This window comes from Amblyomma mixtum, chromosome 3 (genome assembly GCF_055824585.1).
Source record: "Amblyomma mixtum isolate Tamu chromosome 3, ASM5582458v1, whole genome shotgun sequence".
Classification (NCBI taxonomy): Eukaryota; Metazoa; Arthropoda; class Arachnida; order Ixodida; family Ixodidae; genus Amblyomma; species Amblyomma mixtum.
Window position 1 is genome coordinate 200,190,428 of NC_143014.1, and position 23,985 is coordinate 200,214,412.

General features: G+C 43.2%; 1 protein-coding gene across 3 annotated transcripts in view; it reads right to left on the reverse strand.

Annotated features, from left to right (window-relative positions):
• The window catches only part of LOC149353276 (superkiller complex protein 2-like), an 84,394-nt gene that overhangs the window by 49,633 nt on the left and 10,776 nt on the right, over positions 1-23,985 (reverse strand). For all 3 annotated transcript variants that reach the window (XM_089582444.1, XM_089582445.1, XM_089582446.1), the window contains 6 exons: positions 17,423-17,583; positions 16,518-16,583; positions 13,180-13,317; positions 6,523-6,668; positions 6,238-6,384; positions 662-746 (listed from right to left, as the gene is read on the reverse strand). In XM_089582444.1, coding sequence (XP_089438570.1) covers positions 662-746; positions 6,238-6,384; positions 6,523-6,668; positions 13,180-13,317; positions 16,518-16,583; positions 17,423-17,583 — 743 coding nt within the window. The remainder of the gene's footprint in view (positions 1-661; positions 747-6,237; positions 6,385-6,522; positions 6,669-13,179; positions 13,318-16,517; positions 16,584-17,422; positions 17,584-23,985) is intronic.

Here is a 23,985-nt window from a genome sequence, read left to right on the forward strand (position 1 = left end):
ATACTTTGCCTCACGTCGGTGTCAGAATTCATCGAAAGTTCATGAATTTCTTCATCCATTAAATGGCACACAGACAAGCCCTGCTTACTCACAAAGCCTGCATGGAGCACAGAGGTTTTACTGATCAATGACATAAATCTGCTACCCACGTCTTAACTTTAACTTGTAAGCTATACCTGTACATGACACGTCTGCACCCTTTTCTTAGCATAAGTACAGAAAGTACACATTTGGGTATGATCACTGGGGGATGAGCAGGGAGGTGCACTCAAGTTACCTCATGCGCGGGAGGAAAAGGATCACGCATTATGGCCCGTAAAGTTTAAAAAAGGTTTCATGGTTTCTCTTTGCGGCATCTTAAGCAGTCAAACAAACTACCTTGACAAATAACATGCTAGTCTAGATTTCTATAGCCTCAGAGACCAGACACTGGTATAGGTGGATTTTGAGAGAAGAGATTACCTGAGCATGTAACATGCTAAAATAGATTTTTATGCCCTCAGAGGTTAGCAAACACTAGCAGAAATGACCATGCATGATTAAAGACAAAGAAGCTTTTTTTCTCATCAATGCAGGTCACCCTAACATAGTTTCAAAAATCAAGGCATGGCTCTTAGCACACCTTTACAAAAACAAAACAAAACAAATGAGAGAAACTCACATCAGGATCACTGATGTAATGGCATTCATCAAATATTACCCATTCCAAATCAGCCACTACATTAGACTGATTGTACAGCATTGATCTGCAAATGAAAATAGAAAAAAAGGAGTGGCATAAAGCAAAAAAGTCACATGCTAAGTGTATAAGGAGCTGAACAGACTAAAAAAGGTTTGAAACAGCTGTGCCAGGCACAAAGAAACCTACATAGCATGCAACCTGTCACAAGACAGCACCAAATATAGATTAGACTTATTCGGACAGCCTGCGCAGCCAGAACAATGACTGCATGAGAATGACAACTGTTTGCAGTTATGGAAATGGCTACTGTGGCAGCCCGATCCTGGATTTTTAGTACTGAACATTAAGACAGCGCTTGCAAGCTCTTTAAAACTTTAACAGAAGTGCAACAATTTATGCGCCACTTATTGCAAGCTCTTTAACACTTCAAAAGAAGTGCAACAACTTATGCGCCACTTATGTCATCACATAATGTGTACAGCACTGACAAGTGTGAGTGTCATGATGCAAATGTCAATGTAAAAAATGACAAAATTTTCAACTAAATTCTATAAACATGCAAAAAAAGAACTGCACGAAAAATAGTGATGACAGTTAAGACAAAGACTTCTCTGTGTCATTGCTGATGAAGACGGTGAAGTTGATGACGACGACAATGTGCAATGCGCAGTGCGAGTGTGTGTTACAGTTTAACACGAGGAGTGCTCGACTGTGGCGATAGCCTAGTGCTCTCGAGCACTAGATAGCAAAGCTGATCTGTTTGTGCCACCCCTGGTTCAAATCCCAGTCGCAACAACATTGGTTTGATTTTTTTTATTCATTTATTTCACTTGTAGCAAACCCACAAACACCGCAAGATACTTGGCACAAACTTACAAACATCGAATATGTTGCTCTGGGTTTACCCATCAGAATGGTGCTTTCACACTGAAAAGATTTCGCAGTAAGCCTGGACCAAAACTGTGGCTCAAACGCTGCGCCTCTTGATGTACAGCACAACTCGCCACCTAAAATTAACAACACTGAACTGACAGTCTGCAATATTATTGCAGCACAACTATGGAAGTAAATAAAAAATGCTAATGTTTTTGCACAGTACAATGTATATGCATGACAGCTGTTTAAAATGCAATGGTATCCGCTACGCTTTTTTCCCTATTTCTTGTGTAAGAACTTAGTTAGTTTATTAGTTTAGTTAGTTTATGGGGTTTAACGTCCCAAAGCGACTAAGGCTATGAGAGACGCCGTAGTGGAGGGCTCCGGAAATTTCGACCACCTGGGGTTCTTTAACGTGCACTGACATCGCACAGTACACGGGCCTCTAGAATTTCTCCTCCAAAGAAATTCTAGCCGCCACGGCCGCCGCGGTAAGAACTGTATATAAGTCATTAGCCGAAACAATTATCACATACGGTATCACCTTGTATGGTACGTGTTCTGACCACAGTTTATGGGGTTTAACGTCCCAAAGCGACTAAGGCTATGAGAGACGCCGTAGTGGAGGGCTCCGGAAATTTCGACCACCTGGGGTTCTTTAACGTGCACTGACATCGCACAGTACACGGGCCTCTAGAATTTCTCCTCCAAAGAAATTCTAGCCGCCACGGCCGCCGCGGTAAGAACTGTATATAAGTCATTAGCCGAAACAATTATCACATACGGTATCACCTTGTATGGTACGTGTTCTGACCACAAGAAACAAAATATTAACCGAATAATTAAAAGAATTGTCAATAGCATAGCCTATGGAACGGAATGGGAACATATAGAGACACGAGAAATACCGCATACTAGGAATACTTCCAGTGCATGAGCTATTTAAGTATACTGTGTTGACCCGCTACTATTATTCTAACAATTTTAAGCTATTAGTAAAGAAAGATGTATTACTACGAAAAACTGAGAAATATGTTAAACCACGAGTCTTTACAAACTATGGAAAGAAAGCTAGAAATTATTATGTACCTCAGATATTCAATGAATTAAGTGAGATACTGTACGATTTAAAATCACGAGCTGTAATGCTGAGAGAAGTAAGGAAATGGTGTTCAACTTTGTCTTGTAATGTGTGATTTTTTTTTTTGCCAAGTGGGAAACTTGACGGGTTTCTTTTTCGTTTTTTTTTTTTTTACATTTTATCGTTTTTATATTTTGTTCGCATAGGATTGTATTACTTGTATTTACCTTGTATTATTATTTTTTCCCGTTAAGTGAATATTGTGAATGTATATTGCTTTATATCCTAGTTTAAGGATGCAACACTGGCTGCCTGGTCTTCTAACAAGCACTATGTGCTTAGATTGACCAGTACTTCTCTTTGTACACTTTGTTATGAAATAAAGACTTCACTTCACTTCACTTCACTTCACTTGTGCAAGATACGTACACTTTCACTGCCATCACTTATGTTCAAGAGCCTTTTGTCACTAGTGTGCAAACAACTCAGAAGAACTTGGAGGAGTTACCGTACTTACTTGCCTAATTTGGGCACCCCCAACATTTTACCCAGATTTTTGAAAAAAAAAAAAAAAACTTTTATGCGCATATTTTGCGCTCCCTGCTGCACCAGACCACCAGCATGCACAGTTGTGAGCAAAAGTGGTATACAACACGCAGCCAGTGGCAGAGCTCGGGAAAACTGCATCGAAACGCCATCTAGCCACAGCGACAGGGGTTGCGACAGCTCAAGCGGGACCCATCTTATCTGCAGGGATATAAGTTGAATCCTTTCGGTGTGTCGCGCAACCGCTCTGTGAAATCCCTAGCGGTGCTGCAGCAGAACCGTACCTGTGGTGCCCCTTTTATTTATTTTTTTTCTTTTCAGCGATCAAGATACCACGGACGGCCGGCGCTTGCTCCAGAGTGAGACTGATATCGCGCCAGAGTGTTTAGGCGAGAAGGAGCGCGACGCATCAAGCTGAGCTATCTGACATGCTTGTCGATAAAATGGGGCACCGCCACGTTTGTCTCGATCCCAGATAGCTGTCGCTAGATGGCGTTCCAATGCAGTTTTCCTGAGCTCCGCAGCCGGCTGCGTGTTGTATACCACTTTTGCCCACGACTGTACACGGGTGCATGCAAGGCAGGCCTGGGAAGATCAGCGCGGCTGCGTCGCCGTGTGCGGTTCCAATAGGTGCGAGTGGCAAGGGCACGAATTGCGCACCGTTCACCCGGCTCACTCGCACAGGCGGTCACTTTCCTGGAGAAATAGCTGCGCGCGCACGCCCGAATCCGAAACTACCAAACCGTTTGCCGTTCAGTTTGCTGCTAGTTAGCTGGGCTACACCCGAGTGCGTCATTTTTTTCACCCATTACCTCCTTTGACTCCCATTGCTGGCTAGGCGATTGTATCGTTGCACATTTATTGCTTTGAGCTGCGCACGTGCCGTCATGCCATCCCGCAGGGAGCTACATAGCGTGGGGTGGGGCAGGAGGGGGTATGAGTCTTATATTTGGGGCCAACTTTTTTGCTGGCCAGTGAGGGTTGTGCGATGGAGGTCTACATATAGGCTGCAATATACAGTATATGTTACGTGTTACGACCTTGTAAGGATTTTTAGGAAGTGTTCAGAAAATTTTTACGTAATTTGCATACCCAATTTTAGAGCCCTAATTTAAAGAAAAAAGTGTGCAAATTTTGCGAGGAAGTACTGTAATTTCCTACCCACTGTATAACAGATGGCAATTTGGTGGCGCTGATAGGGGTACGGGCATGAGAATGAGCGCACCATTAGCAAAGGCGTTAGACCTCTACCAAAGGACCCCACTGTTGGGTAGCTTTTTAACAGCTGCTGTCATAAAAATCCAGGAACCCCAGAGCAGATATGTAAAACAAAACTCAAAGCCACAGACAAACTCCACAGAAAGGTGCGAAAATAGAAATGCCATTAAAGTAGACATATCAAATTTTAGTTGAGTGTTCTTTCTTTGAAATACGCACAGCCCATTATAAAACATGGACAACAACATGGATTGCACCACAAGTAACAAATAATATATAATTCTTGCTTCTTTTTTTCAAGTTTTTGTTTCAACACCCAAATTATAGCTGTGGTGTAAAAGACGAGTTGAGGTCCCCTGAGGCAGGCCAAAACTGCAGCATAATGGCTGCTTTCTTTGTTCCAATTCATACCAACTCTGGAATGACAAAAAATGAACAAGCAGCAATTATATCACAGTTTTTGTATGCCTCACGTGACCTCGACTCTTCTTTTATGTCATAGCCACTGTTCAGCTGTTGAAACAGAAAAGACATGTGAAAAAATTCAGTTATAAATTATTCAGATGGCACAGGCAAGTTCCACATCATAACACATGTATACTATAATCCGTTTCATACATAGCAGGCAATGCCTGCCAAGTTAGCACGCCTGTTCGCGCAGGATAAGTCCACGTCCAAAAGTAGTTCGGCATACAACCGCAGTGAACACAAGCATATTTCATTGCAACAAACCTGAAGTGGCGTAACTTTGTTTTACCTCTTGCTACAATTTTGTCCTGCGACTCACCGAGACTACGAGAAGCAAGAATTATATGTGGTGATATGATACGTGGTTGGTAGGGCAAATCGCTATAACTCAATCCACACCCAAAAAGTAGTTCACCGTCACTGAAAATTATAGCCAGATGGCCAGAACATTCAGGGTCTTAGAGCTTTAACTGTGATTTTCAATGCTGCCATTCTGTTTTTTACCACTCTGTTTTCGTCCAAACACCTGCCGAAGTTTCGAAAAGAACGAATGATACTTGGTGGAGCAATATGGTTTTGCAGACATACTAATACTGCAGCCTCCGCGGCATTGCCTGCTGTGTACGAAACGGGGTATATTGTCTTGCGAACTATTTCAAAGAAAAAAAACATGCATTCAAAAATTTGGCACCTTTACTCCTTTGAGTAAAAAAACAAAAAAAAAGGACTTAGCGGCATAAAGCAGTAGTCACTGAACTTTCATCTTCACGAGTCCTTACTTATCTGATAAATCAGTCATTACAGTACATCCCATTCTGACTAACATTATTTTATAAGCAAGAACAATTGTATGCGTAGCTGAATGACTTTCGGATGTGTTGTTTTCAATGTATATGTATTAAAATGTGACTACGTTGAGGCAAGAGAGAAAATGACAAGACGTAAGTCCACCCGCCAGATTAAGTCCAGGCCCGAGGCACTTGAGCATAGTTATGGACACTACAGCCTCGTGAGATTGTGTCATGTACGAGTGTGGTAAATGACATCAATGCTGCACTCTACAAGAGATGCTTTCTGTGCGAAAGACTCAAAACCAATATGTCAAAAGCCCAATGTAGCACCCAAAATGCGGGGGGCTCGCACACGGAGCACAGAAACGTGTCCCCATGCCCCGCCACGTGCCTGAGCACAGTGTTAGCACAATTTCACCAAAACGCTCTTATACACACCAGCATGCAGCAAATTCAATGCAAAGGTGGAGTTAAACACAAAAGGTGCAGCATTTCCACCACAGTGATTGACAAACTTCATATCAGGACCAAAGAAATTAAAAAGTGGTCAGAATAGAAAGAAAGCTGGTGCATGCCTCAGAATTTCAGTTGTCATGATGAGACAGGATGACTCCGTGCTGATTTGGACATCACCAGTGATGAGCCCAATGTCTGAAAAGGTTGCTTTAAAATCACGGTACTTCTCATTGGACAATGCCTTGATAGGAGACGTGTAGATTGTTCTGGAAAAAGAAAAAAAACTTTCTGTGGAGAAACTAGTGGGTAAGCCTACAGCAACAATTTTTTTCAGAAAGCAAGAACTTTAGTTAGCATCAAGTCTGATCAGAGAGTTCTACTGCAATGATTGCCTAAATGCAGACCTTGTCATGTGGCGTCTGGAAAGAGCAATAGCATATTCAGCAACAACAGTCTTGCCCGCTGAGGTGTGAGCTGCCACAAACACCGACTGCTGGTTCTCCAAGCAAGCAATGGCCTTCTTTTGAAAGGTATCCAATTCAAAGGGCCACTGGCGAAAAAAAGAAAGACAAAGCAGGACTAGTTACACCAGTGTACTACCACACAACCTTCTAATGTTATCATGATAGTTTCTGCTTTTTTATGTTCACATGTCCATGAGCTGAATAAATCCTCATAAAAACGGGAAAAATGCATTACGTTAATTACACAGTTATGGACAAGCAAACCTCCAATGATGGAGTGAGAACCAAAAACTGCGAGTTTCTCTGTGCAGCCAGGACAGCATGAATCAATGAGGTAAGCACCAGCATGAGAGTGCTTCTTACATCTCTTTTCAAGTGGAATGACCATGCAGTGATAATGCTTCTGAAGGCAGCACACTAGTGAAAAAAAGTGACAGAAGCAAAACTTTGATAAACTTTGCAATAGCAGAAAGTGCAAAGTGCTCAAGGTCGGACTGTAAGAATGATACAAGGTGCATCAAAGAGACACCCGTTAGCTCCCCTAACACACATTAAGCTAATCCAGGCTTGTTTCGTTTGGTTTATTGGGGTTTAATGTCCCAAAGCGACTCAGGCTATGAGGGACGCCGTAGTGAAGGGCTCCGGAAATTTCGACCACCTGGGGTTCTTTAACGGGGCACTGACATTGCACAGTACACGGGCCTCTTGAATTTCGCCTACATGGAAATTCGGCCTCCGCAGCCGGCATACACGTTTGCACTCTTGAGCCAGTACTTATCTCGCTATCAGTTCATGTTCCTACATGGCATCACCAGCAGTTCTTGGTCATCACTCTGTCAATTCAGGTCAGCTTATCCATGACAGTACAAAGTGGTAACATTACAATATAATTTTTTCTTTGTAGGGCAGTTATAATGCATAGAGATGACTTACCACACTTTATATTACGGCATTGCAGTACACCTTTTCAACACCCTGAATAGCAGCTGTTTCCAACAGGTGAAACATTAAAGGCATTCAAACAGGATCTCAGGCATGTATGGATCACACTGAATGCAACTCAACATGAAATAATTTTTTTTTCCTTCAGAGGTATCAAAAACTTGCTGCATACATGTTGTTGAAGCTCCCCTCGTGACAAAAGCAGCTGACTGATTTTCTGGACACCCATGATTCAGACTTGTACTATGATATTTCAGGTTTTAAGGGGGGACATGGGTCTTAGATCATTTTTTTTATTTACAGACCAAATACAATGAAACTATACAGACTTATTCAGTTTTTTCTGCTGATTTCAAATATGCAATTGGTTTATTTCTACGCCAATTAGTTCCTTAGATATTATATATATCATGCCATTGTCTGCTGAAACAACAGAAAAGAAATGGGCCACCAGAAATTTAACTTTAATGTGTGGGTAGATACTACAATGTGTGAGGAATGCAATGCTGGAAGCAGTTTTCAGTTTTTTGTCCATGTGGACAAATGGGCTTAATAGTTAGTTTCATATGTGTCATGTTTTCTGCAAGGGCGTCCGCAGAATTTTTTGCAGGGGGGGGCCCATTGGTTGTTGGCGCCGGAGGGGGGGGGGGGGGGGGGGGGTATATTCGTAGCGAAAAGGCACTATTTGCGGAGTAAATTTATTTATTTATATATAAATAAAAAATAAGTAAAATACACACATGAAAGAAAATTACAAGCAGCAAATTAAAGCGCGGATTGTAGAGATACATTGGAGTTTATCAACAAAGAAACAATTAAAATTAATAAAAATGCAAAAAGATACTATCAATACTCGAAGTGCTCAGTCTTACTGCATACGGGTTCTCGACTCACCCGAATTGATGACCAGCACACAGCGCAATATGTTCACAAACACGCAACTACAGTCACTCAGTCAGTCTTCCTTGAACAGCAACTGTAGGCGCCTCGGATTTTTCTGGGCGAATTGCGTAGTTACACGGGTGATATTCATTTCTGTGCTTCATTACACGCTCTCAGTGCACAGTCATCATATATATTGATTGGAAAAATGGTTGAACGAGTACGTTGAAAACAAAAGATGACTATATATACAACGAAAACTTATTTACAAGATAAATGCACGCTCGCAGCTTCATATACCTCGCTCCATCTTGCTCGCGCATCCGCACAGTCGAGCAACCGCACACACACTGCTCGCCGCTCGTCGTTTTCTCGTCCGCTGTCTTGGTTGTTCTCACCTTCGTTGACAACCCGCCAGGGCCGCCACTAAAAACACCGAAGCACAAACACAGAGGCGCGCACACGTGCAAGGGCTTACTTGCCACAATATCCACGAATGCGCACTTTTGGGGTGTAAGGAACGCCGCGCGACTTCCGAGGGGAAGGGACACCCGCAACTAATTCGGTCGGAAAATTTGTTTTTGTGCTTTTTATGGGGTTCAGAGCCCCAAAACGACTCAGGCTATGAGGGACGGAGTAGTACAGAGTTTCGGATAATGTCGACCACCTGGGTCTCTTTACCATGCACTGACACGCACAGTACATGGGCGCTGTTGTGATTTGAGGCCGAGCCAGAGGGGACAGGCGAGCCAGGCAGGCGCCATCGGGCTGCGTTGACCAAAGGCGCTGGTTTTCGGAGAAGACGCAAGGAACGCTGGTGTGGGGGCGCCTCTGGAGACTGCGTCGCCGTGAACAAAAGCAGCTAATCCCCTTTGCCGAAGGTTCTGAAAGCGGCGCTTCTACCGCACTGAGCTCTCCCGTGGATCGGAGGAGACAGCGAGCGGCGGCGGCGCCAACTCGTCGCCCGCTTGCCCCTGAGCAGCCCGACAAAGCGGGGGTGGACACGGCTGATTTGTCCTTCCCCCCTCAAGAATTCATCGGTGGCCGGCGTGCACTGTGCACTGTCTGCCTCCGTGTCGCTATCTCTCTAGAGATCAAAGAAACAGACACCCATCTCAAGACGGCTCGAAACACATGCTCGCCGGTGCCGCTGCATGTCTGCAACAGGTCGTCCTTCAGCAGAGCTGGCGGTGGCGTGGTTTGAAAACGGCGGAACGACGCGCGCCCGGACGGGCATTTCGCAGATATGTGACCAAGCGTCGAAGCGGGGCTGCTTTTACCCTTTTGGCTGAGCGCACCACCGCCCCTGGCGTGCGGCCATCACTCACGGTTCGAGTGAGTGATTTTCCAGGGGGGTGCAGCCGCCCCCCCTTGCCCCCCCCCTCCGACGCCCATGGTTTTCTGGCACTGTATATCTGGTCAAATCACTTGAAAACTAACTATTAAGGCCATTTGTCCACATGAACAAAAAACTGAAAACTGCTTCCAGCATTGCATTCTTCACACATTGTAGTATCTACCCACACATTAAAATTAAATTTCTAGTGACCCATTTCTTTTCTATTGTTTCAGCAGACAATGGCATGATATATATTAATATCTCAGGAACTAATTGGTCTAGAACTAAACAAATTGCATATTTGAAATCAGCAGAAAAAACTGAATAAGTCTGTGCAGTTTCATTGCATTTGGTCTGTAAATAAAAAAAATGCTCTAAGACCCATGTCCCCCCTTAATGAGGACCCGCCATGCACCTCATAGGTCATAAGAATGTGCAGATATTTACTACCAATGTTTCGAGATCTGTGGAGTCCAAGAAGTTCGATTTTTCAGGCCTAAACAGACAGCAGCGAGACATTGTGGAGTCTGAAAGCTGAATTTTTTTACCTAACAAACGTGAACGAGCAGTGCTGCCACAACCAAATGACTCTTCACCACTATGAAACGTGCCACATTGGATCAAAGTGATTAAATCGGATCGATTGGCTTGACAAGGCACGCTCTTCTGTTCCTATCGAGCCGGCCTACAAAAAGAGCATGCAGGCCTGCAAACACAATTCGTTGATAACAGGACAGCAGCAGCGTCTGCCACCGCTGAGATGCCACCGTTACTACCCGTGGGGCAAGGGGCAGCTGGAGGCAGTCACTTCTTCCCGAGAGCTCCCTCGCTCGGTCTTCCTGACAGCCATTGTCCACGGAAAAGGACTGTGCTTGGCTTGCACAGCATATGTCAGCTGGAACTATGCCATTAATAAAGCAACGGCAAGATGCATGCATTACAACACACTAGCATAGAATTGGTTTATGGCATGGTTTATGGCATGGTTCACAGCATAACCCGTGGCATGACCTGTGGCCGCATCGCACATTTTAGTATCAGTGACTTGAGGTGGGTTGCAGACAGGTTCAGTGCAGACCTGATGGCAGCATTACTGTGGTACAAACATATCATTATCGTTTGCAAGCAGAACATGGAAAATAGCAAAACTAGAATTTTCCAAGTTAGTTTTTCTCAGCAACACAATTTCTTTGAAGTTTACAAACTTTTTTCAGCCTGCTTGATTCAGAATTTTTTTTTGAATCCCACTGAATCCAAAACATTGGTTGATGACCATAAACAGGTGCAACACAATGCAAATACAGCCAATGTAGAACAGGAGTTCAGTGATTTTATTTTGCTATGAAATATAATCAGAAAGCTCCCTTAAAGTAGGGAACTACACTTCTTGGAGTACAAATTGCTCTCACTAATTCGAACTTAAAAATGGAGCAGGATATTTGTTGAACTTATATACAGAGTTTTAATTACGAGGAGCTTTTTTAATGCAACTGACACTGACAAGACCAAAGAGCCAATTGAAATAAATTAGACATTAAAATTAAGGGGAGATACAGGTCTTGAAATGAAAATTTTCATTATTAGAGATATTGTAATGAAATTATTTTCTAGGTGTGTATAGACATTCCTTCCTCCTGTTTTCAAATATACAATTAATTTCAATTAGTTTGCATATAATGGGGAAATAAGTGAAGCCTATTTAGGTAATTTCTTACAGCTCATTATGACACTTCCCCTCAATATTTTTTGGTTACAACTGAAATGGAGCTGTAGCCAAAGGCCTGCTATGCGGAGCTATGCTATCTATATTGTTATTGAGGTAATCATTGCATAAAAATGTTCAATTATGTCGAATCACTGTAAAAGTCGTATTAAATGGCCAAATGCCAATGTGCGGTTACATTGCTGTTTCTCAGATTAGAGGAAGCTGTCATGAAAAACTAGTTCTGGGTGCAAAAAACCGTTAGGATACCTTTACTAATGTGAAAGGGCTTTCTCTGGAGCAGATGGGTCACCTAGCCGCTTAAAAACTGACAACCAGCATATATACTTGAGTAAGGCCTGCACCCCAACATGGCAGCTGGGAAGTGGGAAAAATAAGTTCAGCCAAAAGAATTCCGTTCCATGTGCGTATCGTTACTACGTTCACTGTGCTCCACTAACAGACAGTGAAAGCTGCGTGTGACACTTAGCATGACCACTATGACCATGCCGCTGACGCGCAGTTCCACCAGACTTTGCCTCGCTCGCTGGTACACTGTCTGATGGCACCCTTACTCTCCTCTTAAGCACTGCCCGACTGCACATCAGCAACACTTTCTAATGCAGTCTGCCGCTATGAAGCAGTATGCGTCTTTTTCTATAACGAGTCAGACAAGTTATCAGTCTATCCATTTTCTATCGTACAATGGTGTGGATTTAAGGATGAAACCTTATCCTAAACCTTGCACAGTGTGCTTACAAATTTCCTTCCACACAAATGAACAGCCCAACAAACAAATGCCCAGTGAGGTGGTAATCTTCAAGAGCAGTGTGCAGAAAACTCCACCTGCATTATTATAATCCCCTGAAAACACCGCGCTGGTGTCAGTGAGTTGCTACAATGCCCATCCAAGGTTGTATTCATGTGCATGCAACGACGCTATCCTTCCTTTTGTTAGGCAAAGGAAGTACCATCTGTTTACTTTTTTTGATGTCTGGATGCATGTAGACCGCACATGATGTTCTAAGCTGGCGACCTATACGCTGCCTTTCATGTTCCAGCAAGAACTTAGCTATGCAAGCAACAGATTCGTTAAAATACACAGAGTGGCCACATTGTAGCTGCCACGCATGCAGCCATGTGCCAAGACGCTTACAAACAAGTGCTTTTTATGGCTGTTCTTTTCCCATATCCCTTTGCTCGTTATTTAAGTCATAGATACGGCTCACACCTCTTTCCTCACAGACTAAGTCGCAATCCTAGCATAACTAATAATGCCTAGTTTTACCCATTCGGTGCCTAAACAGTGGATTAAAATGATTGGTCTAGGCACCCAAAATTCAGTTTTAGAAAGCCTCAAGATCACCTAATCAGACCAATGTGAAGCTTTGCATAACTATATCTGAGTGGAGCAAATGACAAAATGCAACGGGCTGAAAATGGACCACAATACTTGGCATACTTTTGGCATCCGATCAATTTAAACAGTGGTTATGGTTCCGGCTGTCTTCCTCTCCCTTACCCTCATGAACACCTGTACAATATAGCTTAACTTAATCTACGGCAAGGCATAGCCAACTCAACATGCTTTCACATGCCGGTCTCTGAATACTTCACAAGAGAAATTCAATGTCTTAAAATAGAGGCACTTAACACATGAAATGATAAGGTCTGGCCACAAACAGCCACTTATATAGCTTAAAAATTCCATTGGTGCACAGATGCAACATACTGTGAACGCTGGATCGGAGACTTTTTCATTGAAGTCCAGCATTGGCTTAGATATATCAACTTGCTCTGCCCACTCAAGGCACACGTTTTGTCCATCTCTAACATGCGTTATGTTCAACACTGGGGCCACGGGGTCCTCCTGAAAAAGGACACAGAACAAGGAGATTTAAACAGAAGATATACACAGAAGAAGGCTAGGATGCAAGTATTCAAGCAGTACACTCGCAATTCAGAGAGAGTTTGTATAAAATATTCCGCAAAGCTGACAATTTTTCGTCACTCAAAGAATCTCCATCACTTTCCACACTTAAAGGAACTGTCTACAGAACTGTAAGGACCTCAATATTTTTTTTGGCACAACAAAACATTCAGCATCAAAGGTGCCCAATTCCAGAAAAGTTTTTGTTAGAAACACTGCAGAATTTTTTACAAGGGATTTTTCAACCAGTGGATCCAATCACTTTTATCTATGTCAAAGCTGGCAACAAAAGTGAGCACAATAATGAATGCATGCATGTCAGCAAAAGTAGGACAGCAAAATATAAACTGTCATACCAACATAACCCAATACTTCCCACCCCTTATCTAATACCCCTTCCCTGGTGCCTTAAAGGTAATAAAATGAACCGAAAGCTAATACTATGGCCCCTGCCACTAGACCGTAATACAGCCGAGTGCGGATATATCAGACCTGGATATTTCGCATTACTGGCTATATCGAACATACAGAATATCCCCTTGAAAACCTTGCGTAAAATTATAGGAAAATCTCGCAGTATGTCCAACTCCAATTTCGAGGGCCATTCGCACCAATACAAGTGGTGCTTCTCGAGTTTACTATAGCGAGTAAACTTCTAGTGTGGGTTCTACTGTTTAACACTTTTGAATGAAAAAAAAATCCGGAACTTAACAACATACTATAATAATTTGCCAAAGTGTGGTCACGTGATGACCCGCCGCGATGGCTCTGTGTTTAGGACGCTCAGCTACTGAGCCAGAGTTCCCGTGTTCAAACCCAAGCGCGGCGGCCGTGTTTCGATGCGGGCGAAACGCAAAAGGTGCTCATGTGCTGTGCAACGTCAGTGCACGTTAAAAGTTGCCCAGGAGGTTGAAATTATTCCAAATTCCTGCACTACGGCACCTCTTTCTTCCTTCACTCCCTCCTTTATCCCTTCCCTTACAGCATGGTTCGGGTGTCCATCGAGGTGTGAGACAATTACTGAGCCATTTATTTTCCTCAAAAACCAATTTTCACTATCATATGGTCATGTGGTGAGATACACAAATAACAGCAAATTTCATTGCAGAATATCGCTCCAGCTTGTTTTATACAACCTTTAATGCCAAACTAAAATTATACATCCTCATTTCATCCCTACTGGAATGCCAGAGTCTGTCAATAGACCAACACTGATGTGTGACGCAAGGAAGATGCAGCGGTGCTGCTGTCGCCAGGTGGGGGTAACAGTGAGCTAGGGGTATGGCCCACAGGAATACATGTGAACAAGAATTTTCAAAGTAGCAGTTTTCCAATTCCACAGTGCACCTGCGAGGTTGCCCCTCCATTAACAAAAGCCGAGTACATCCCCAAAACAGAACTTAAAAGTATGGAAGGTTACTTCAAAGTCTATGCATTTTTAAAACACCACAATATGTGCATGCCGGAGTTAGCCCTGGGTGGGGTGTCAGGTGGGAGTGGGAACTGCAGAAACAAATTATGAACGAAACCCTCCAAGGTAATTTTCTCATTTCACAATAAGCCTATCAAGGCAGCCATGCACTGACAACTGCCGAGTATTTTAAAGGGAAACTCAGGACAGCTCCATGCAATTGATGTTCTCCGTAAAAAGTGGTTTTTTGGCTTTTTCTGGGTATGTTGATATTTGTTTGACAGCAGAAGATGCCTTTATCAACAAGAAAATTGAATTTAGAAATCTTCCCACCAGTCGATGTAAACATGTGATATCCATACCGAAAAGGACTGGTTGCCACTGTTTTGAAGAGAATGGCAGTGTAGCGTAGCCTCTGGCATTCATGCCCCAGAATCGGTGTCAATGCACGTATTTTACTCGTGAATTAGGTCAGTGATGGCAACACCTGTATTTCGTTCTTTTGTCTTCTAGCTTATAAAAACTGCATTTTAAGTGAGAATGACCCTTCTGTGATACAGAATGCAGTACTCTATCAATACAGCCCGACTTCAATTTGTTCTCAGAGTCCCTTGAAGCAGGGTATAAAAAAGTGTGCAGCATAACATAGAACACTCAGGGCGTTCTGCCTATGCAGAACTATCGTGAGAACCACAAAGCCTTGCCACTTCCAGAGAAGCATGGTGGTGGCATATGATATGTACGCCCCAAAGCGACACATGGACTATGAGCGACACCGTGGTGGACAGCTCCAGCTAAATTTCGACCCCTGGGGTTCTTTAACGTGCGCTAACATCGCACAGCACAAGGAGAATCTGCATTTCGTCTTCATCGAAATACAGTCGACGCAGTCAGATTCAATCCCGCAACCTTGGGATCAGCAGCCGAATGTCAACACCAAAGACAGAGAGCATGTTGTGCTTGCAGGAAATTTTAAAAAAAATGCGGCAGACAACAGTGTTCCATTTTTTCACACACATGTATCCGGCTACTACACATCTCCTGGCTGGTACGGTTTTTTACGGTGAGAGCCATTACTGGGACCACATCACCAGTGGTCGTGTAACTGAAGCCCATTGTAGTAGTAGCTGTAGAAACCCGCAACCAAAGGCATGTCCAGCCAAGAGAGAGGAGGAGAGAGAAGAAGAAGGGGGAGAAAACTGAGGACCGCCATGGCTCTCACCGAATGTTGTAATTAAATGACAACCTACTCTAGCCAGTCCGCTTCGTTTTTTTCCCCCATGGTACTGGTACCGTAAGAAACGCAACAGCAGGGTTCTGTTGTAATGACAATTTACAGCATTCATATATCAAAAAGAAAGAGCTCTATAATTGGGCAATTTATGCCTTAATTCAGTTCAACATCCCAGGCCCTCACACCTGCGGCAAAGACTCAAAACACAGGCAGTTTTAAATCCAAATCTCCATGACATTAACGCATATGACAACATTCAAGTCTACCAAGACGCACTTGATTTCACTTACGGAGTTGCAAAACAAGGCACCAGAATGTCGAATCTGCTATTATGGATGATGCAATAGCAGTTAAAAGCTTGGTCAACTAAAGCTACCTGAAAAAAAACCTGCTCAGTGAAGTGTAACTGTGGGAGCTAGCAGTGAAGCCACCACCATGGAACTTGTAGCATAAAGGGCCAGCAACTACTCAATGTGTGCACGGGAGCCAACATACCGATGGAAGCTGCTCCAAGAGTCCAGCATCATCCAGGAGCTGGCCTGGTCCATTCCCGTTTGCTAGCTATTTGAAGAGAGAGTAAAATGACCCATTTGTTCACAGAATTTCACATTACAATGCTTCGAGAGCTCTAAAAAATTCAAACATTTCAGAGCTAGCCTAGCTAAAAAGAAAAAGCTGCCAGAGCCACAGACTGGCTTCGGAGGGTGCTGAGCTGATTATTTCAATCTAAAAGGCTTAAATTAACATCTCACTAAGCATCGTATATCAATCACCAAACACTAACAAAATACAGTTTTCAAACAGCAACACATCAAGACTGCTACACATTAAAATCATGAGTTTTGGCACATGCGTTCTTTGCACAAAGAGAGAGTCTAGCATCATTCAGGACCTGTCCTTGTGAGCTCCCACTTGCATGACATGCAAAGAGAGCCATCACTGTCACATATTATATCAAAAAACCCTGCACTCTTAGTGTGATCAACAAAAATCTCAACCAGATAGCAGCCTACAAGATTTATACAGGACTCCTGCTCCCCACAGCACCCAATGCATAGTTGCAAAGAGAATTGAGGGCAGGGCATTTAGTTCAGAAAAATTTGGGGGAGTAACACAGGCTGCTTCCACAGGTGTGTGTTAACCACTGACCGCATACAAATAAATAATTACAAAAGTGAATGTTAGATTTCAATTTTTTAGATTCACCATTCATTAAAACCTAACAAACCGCTACTGCTAGTATGGTTTCATTAACTGCATTCCAACATTACCATCGACATTTTCTCATTAACAAAGTGCATACAATGTGGTTTGTGACCTTCAAATGGCATTTCATCCATAAACAGGGCATAACCGAGCACTGACTTCAGTAAGCGTGGCTGGGACACAGCTGTGCATACCTCGGTCTCTAGGCTTGGCTTCTCTAGGATTTGCTGTTCTCCAGAGCACAGCATATCGGCCAAATTGAGCACATGGCGCTCCGAGAACTTTTCTTCACTGGGAGGTTTCTCGGCCCCAAAGCTCATGCCTTCTACAAATCCAGGAGGACAATACAGCAGGTCTATTAAAAGGAAGCAAAGCCAAAGTATGTGAGCATGTTAGGCCTTTTATGACATTAAAAACTCAGAAGTCGCCAACAACCTGCAATCCATTATATCAGCTGCAATGGAACAAAAATTTACAATGAGCAAAATGTTTGTACTATTGCCAAGCAGCCATGCCTGGCAATACAAACATGCAATATACTTTGTATATGACGGGAGTCTCAAATGGGCAAAACCAAAATAAAAACAACAGGTTCCTAAAAAAGCAACCTGCTTACTAACAGAATGCCATGAGATATATGAAGATAAAATAGTTTTGTGACTTCAGCTGGTACATTCAGGGGTAAATCTTGAGAAAAATAACCATAAAGCTACATACAAAACAATGAAAACAAGCAATATGCACACATCTTTTTTAGTACAGAGGGCAAAACATATGCCTAGAACAACCAAACTCTGTGTTCCGGAGCTCCCAAAGCCGCTGCGACCAAGGAGGCAAAAAATGACGATGAAATTCTATGAGTTTAAAAGCACATGTTTACATCCAGACCCTTTTTAACCAAATCTTATCGCTAGTTATCGCGTGTTACGCCCGAAACCCACTCAGAGCGTGTTCTAGACATGCGTTTTGCCCTCTGTACATAAAGATATGTTTGTGCAGCCTGTACAGGTGAATTGTACAGCAAGGCTGGCGTTATATCAGTGATGAGAGTGAAATGGAATTTTTAGCTTTAGGTATCAAGATTAAATTTCAGAATTGAAGGCCATCAACATAGAAGGTAAGCCCAGTTATACCTTCTGGACCAGCAGATTAACATGAAATACTAAATGTGAAATTAAGCATGTGAAACGAGCCTATACCAAAACAAAAAGTGCAACCTACACAGGAAGTAGTATAGCCACAATTCATGCTCGAGGATGGGTAAGGGAGATGCATTTGAAGGCCAAACCACGAAGCAAGTTGCCTCCAGCACTGGATCAGTGTCTCTATTTTGATATTAATGATTTCCCCCCCTTACCCCCCTCCTGGCACAAAGAAGCAAAACATAACCCCAGTGGGGTGGAATTACTTGACCAACAGCTAAGCCATTAAATTACACAGCCATCACTGCAACTGCACTTCACTAGGGAGGACAAAAAGTAAGTTTCATCAAGTTTTGGTGTTAAGAGAACTTGAGGAACACTGCTTCAGGAACCTTCATTACTGTGGGATTGCATATGGTGAAGATGTTTCACCATTGATAGAAATCTAAATGTACTGAATTTTTGCTACAGATATGAAAATTTCTTGTTTCAGGAATTTTATACTTATTAAATTCCAACGCAATTGGGCTTAACTGTACTACTTTTCTTCTGTTTAAAACCAACATGCCAGCAACAAGCTTTACTTAGAATACAGATCGGTTCCCTTCTTCACACTTGCTCACAGATAAGGAACACGACTATGCAGGGGTCTTTGTGCACTATTTGTAGCCAACATTCACACATTCTTCATTTTGTTCCAAGCTGACAAACTCCTGTTCACCATTTTCTTTTTTTTTCGCGAAATGCATTTTCAAATGCCACTCAAATCATTATCCTTCACACCAACTTTGATCATCTGTGCATGAATTGTAACAAACTTAAGCACATATGTGTAACTTTTCATGCTTATTTCAAACTGCATTTTATTTCCAGCTAGCTGGTAAAGGTATTGAGCAATTTTTATTAACACCCTCATAAAGCCATCCCTTGGGCATTAAATAATTAAGGAGAATGTGCACAAGTTTTTCATGTCAGCATGCCCTTCTTTGGGCAAAAATTCTATTTTTTTTTTTTTACATGCCCAGTACTAATGAAAATAGAAGTTAAACACCAGCCGAAATGCCGAAAAGATAAGTGTTAGCAATCGCGGATAAAGTGAAAGCTGAGAAAATCAACCTTAAAGTTTCATTCTTCATTTGCATCGTTTATCACCTCGCATGCTCTTGCTTTTGATCAGAGAAATGCACCATCATAGCTAACGCAAGCTCCAATTTTTTGCTCACTCCTCTTCATGGTGATACTACGATGGTGGTGCTCCATCATCAGAAACCCACAGTATTCGCAATGTGCCAGGACGGTCAGAAGCGCGACTCACTCTAAATTTTTGATGATAAGACAGATTAGACCCAAGGGGGGTAAACAAAAGAATATAGAGAAATCAAGAATTGTGACCAAACTGGCTATTTGACATGTCCTCATTAATGCAGTCAAAAAGAAAGCAAAAAGAAAGGCCACAATGCATCCAAATTATTTCCTCCCAACAAAACACCGCGTGCAAACCCAAATGCTTGTGCCCAGTTTGTTAGCAATTTAAAATTATTGCACTCGGTAGCAACCTGTAGCCACAAGAGAGTCAAGAAGACTGATGGCACTCAAAATGACCTCCGGCGCTTTCCACTCACAGGAAGTCTACTTAATGGAAGAATGTTGTTGCAATATGCATCTTCCATAAAGCCACATTAAAGGGGCTGTGAAAGGTGATCTCAACAAAGATGCGATATGCCTAGGATGCTAAAGGACACAGCGTCACAAATATCCTCCAGCAAAAACTTTTGTGATGCATTTTGTGGAAGCTGACTTATTTGTAGTCAAATTTGAATTTCCGTGTCTTTGCGCTTTTTCCTCTCCTCTCGTCTCTTTTCGCACGCTGAAATGTCGGTCCGCCGGCTCCACGCACTCGGCCCCTCTGCCGACCGCCGACGCACGTGGGAATTCCCCAGGGGGTGGAGCCAACGCCTCCTAAACTGGTTTGGTGTCTACGGCGCTGCCGTGGCAAACCAATGATGGCATTCTGCTGCCGACATAAAGAGCGCTATGTGACGCAATGCGCGCGGATACTGGCAAAAGCTTGGCACCACTAGTCGCCCCGAGGCACAGAAGCGGGAGTTCTTAAAATTGTATTGTAAATTATCAGCTCACTTTTGAGGTCCTCTACGCAGCATGAACGCTCAGTGGCCTGTACTCTACATAATGCAAGCATTTTATAGACAACCTCGAAAGCCCTTTTCAGGGACCCTTAAAAGAAGCAATTTTCAATGGAGAAGGAGAGTAAGTACTAAAAGACAGCTGCAGATCAATGGAGCACATGCCAGCCACCCGTGCCACTTTTACAAACCAAGCTCTCCGTATGAAGTGTTTCACGTAATAACAATCTTGGGATAACATCTGCACCTACCAAATTCAAAGTAATCAAAAAACATACACCTCTGGCAGCCAGGCATGCAGTGCCACCTATTTGTACCTCATGGCAACATGAGATATGCAATGTAAATAGTAGGTAGCCATCTGTCTTAGAAACAAGTACATGCCTTTCTATTTTACTTTTTTACCTTGACAGCATTATACTAATGTCCCAGCCTTTTGGATTCCACTAAGGATAATCCTAAACACAGATATGCTATTCATGAATAGTTCAGGTTGGCGAGACCTTTCTGATGACTTTTTCAAACTCAAGCCCTCATCCATGTCACTAATCCGCATAAGCCAGTTAAGAGTTTGGTATAGGTTAAATTCTTTCATAACTCATGCAGCTACTGTAGCTGCGGTTAGTAAGCAGTGTCAGGCCAGCGTGTCTGGAAGAGTGTTAACCTTTGAGCGTGCAAAAAGTGACAAGAGGATGAAGAAAGGCGCAATGAGGCTGAAATTCAAAATCTGATTGCAGATAACTGAGCTTCTACAAAATGCATTACAAAAATTCTTAATGAAAGACACTCGTGAAGTGGTGTTCTTCAACATCCCAGGCACACTGCAACTTCATTGAATAGTGTTGCAGGGCCCCTCTAGACGCACTTCTGAAAATTCAAACAAAAATCTCTGGTCCCGTGAAGTCTGAGTTAATGACAGCGTACTCTACTCATGTAAGAGCCCCACCCCACAACTTGGCAGCCGGTAATTAAAAAAAATACGTCATCCGAAAGAACTGCGTTTTATATGAGTACCATTGTACCCACAAGGCACATTCCGCTAGCAGCTAACAGGCAGTGACAACTGCCAGCAACACTGAGTACAACCTGTACGGCCATATCGACTATGCATTGCTGCGTCATATTCCATCTACAACTGCTACCATACAGAGGCCTTACCACTACACAGCACTGCCTCAGTGTCGCTAATTCGTCTTATGTGCATTGTGTGTTAGGAAGGACAGAACGTTATCAGAAATATCCCCTACTGTGAAAAAATGGCCTGGCTTAGCTTATGGTTAAGCCTAGGATGCGAAGCATACCGCCAGCGGAGGCTGCGCGTCCGCAAGCGAGCGCACGAGTTGAGCCCCAGCTTTCACAGCTGTTGTGACGTCATATCACGTGGTGCACCGATGTAGGTCAAGTGGTAGCTACGCGGCCGCGTGCGGCGCAGCAAGGAAGAGCTCGGTTGTGCGGCTAGTATGCTGCGCATAAAAGCCAGAACAGAGTGCACCAAAACTAGCGGCGCACTTCCCTGTGACAATGCGCCGCTCACCTGGCGTCGTAGCGTGCTTCGCATTGAAGCCGCTGCGATGGCGCTCCGAGACCAGTCACCCTTTATCACAAATGAGCTAACCTTGTAACAAGTTTGTCTACACACGATAACCTCACAATCATTCCTGCCAGTGCAGTGATGTTACTGAACTTACTTTTTAGCAGTTGTTTATAAAAAGGCCTACTTGCACCTGAACAGGAGGACCCCTGACTCTTTCTACCTTTAGACTTTCTGCATTAATCAATTTTTATCTATTATCCCATATAAGTAGTACATTTCTTATTCAAAAAATGTGAAACCAAAAAGAAATAAGAAAAGGCCAGTGAAATGCCTCTGTGGCAAATATACACAACTAAAGAAAAATCAGCAACATCATAAACAAGAAATACTCAATTCTAATCAAAATCTACATGGCGAACCCAAGAATGATCACTAGGCTCCAAGGATCATGATCACTTTTTGATCTCCTTGAACATGCCAGGACCTAAATTGTTTAAAGAAATATTAGAAAAACAAATAATCCTCATAACAGCATCACAAATACATGTTCATTACATCCAAAGTTTAGAGTAACATTACACTGTGCTAAAGATCTGGTCCAACAACAGCACTTTTCTGCACCTGCTTCGCACAGAGCATTATGAAAAATTCAGTTATCACATCAGAGCATTTACCCTTAGCATCACAACCTGTGATTAACCGGGTTACAGTCAATAACCTTAACAGGGTCAGTCACAAATTTTGCAGATCATGCAATCTGCCTTCAACAGTACATAAAGAAGAATAACAGAATACTCCTGAAAAGTACTAGCATGCCCACCTGAAAGCTTGGTGTAGTTTTCATGCAAAATAAAGAAAACTGAGCAAAAGACAAATAGTGAGAGATTATACACACACAGAAGACTAGGTAAATAAGCCCTATTGAGGAGATTTTCTTTTGCTGGCACCGATTTGATGCTACAGAACAGGAACACTCAAAAGCATCCCAAAAGTGCTCTCTCAAATGTAGCTGCCTTCCAGTGGGCGAACAGGAAGAGGAGCAATGTCATCCAATGGCAGAACAGGAGTAGTTTGGCGACGCCGAGAGCAGTCGAGAGCTGCTCCCGCGCGAAAGGCGGAGTGCGAAGGAAGTCACGTGACGCAATCGCGTCATATCTTTTTTTCTTCTTGTGTTTTCGTCACTTTGGCTCGATTTGTGTGCAAGAGCAATGGAGGCTCAGAACCGAAGTTTGTGTGTTGTTAATCAGAGCGAATTTGTTGTCGTTGAAAGGAGTGAAAACACGAATTACTCGGCATCGGATGTTGAGCCTCTGCCGTTGAGTGAGCATGAAATGGCGGCGAATCAAGCGTCACCGAATAGCAGAAGTAATTGAGGCGTTGGGCAACAATGGCAGTGACCCTTGCTGACAGTTGCAGTAAACAGCGTTCCAACCACATTACGAATGCGTTAACGTCTAAAGAGGCTATTTTTGCAACAATATGCGCGGTTTGGGCTGGTCGCGGCATGGAACATCAAATGCGTCTGCTCTGATAGCCATACCGGCCGCACATTGCAGGCGCATGCACCGCACAGGATGCTGTGAAGGTAAATGATCTGGTCACGTGATACACCTTCGCCTTCGCGCCTGCTCTCAGAGAGCACGGAATTTTTCACTGGTCGAGCACTCAGCTGCACTCTCGCTGTGTTACTGCTCTGCTCCTCACTGCTCGTTGCCTCTGCTCGTGTTCTGCCAGTGGAATACTCCCTTAATTTAAGTTTTAGTAAGGCTTCCAATCTCGAAAAAACGCACTGTTTGTTTGAGTGTCCGAAGCCAGCTTGTCCTACAGAAATAAAATAAATATAACCGCTACAGAGCAGCGCCTGGGTTTCGAATCCACAGTGGTACGAACAGATCAGCTTTGCTCGCCACTGCACGAGACCACTATGCTATCACTGC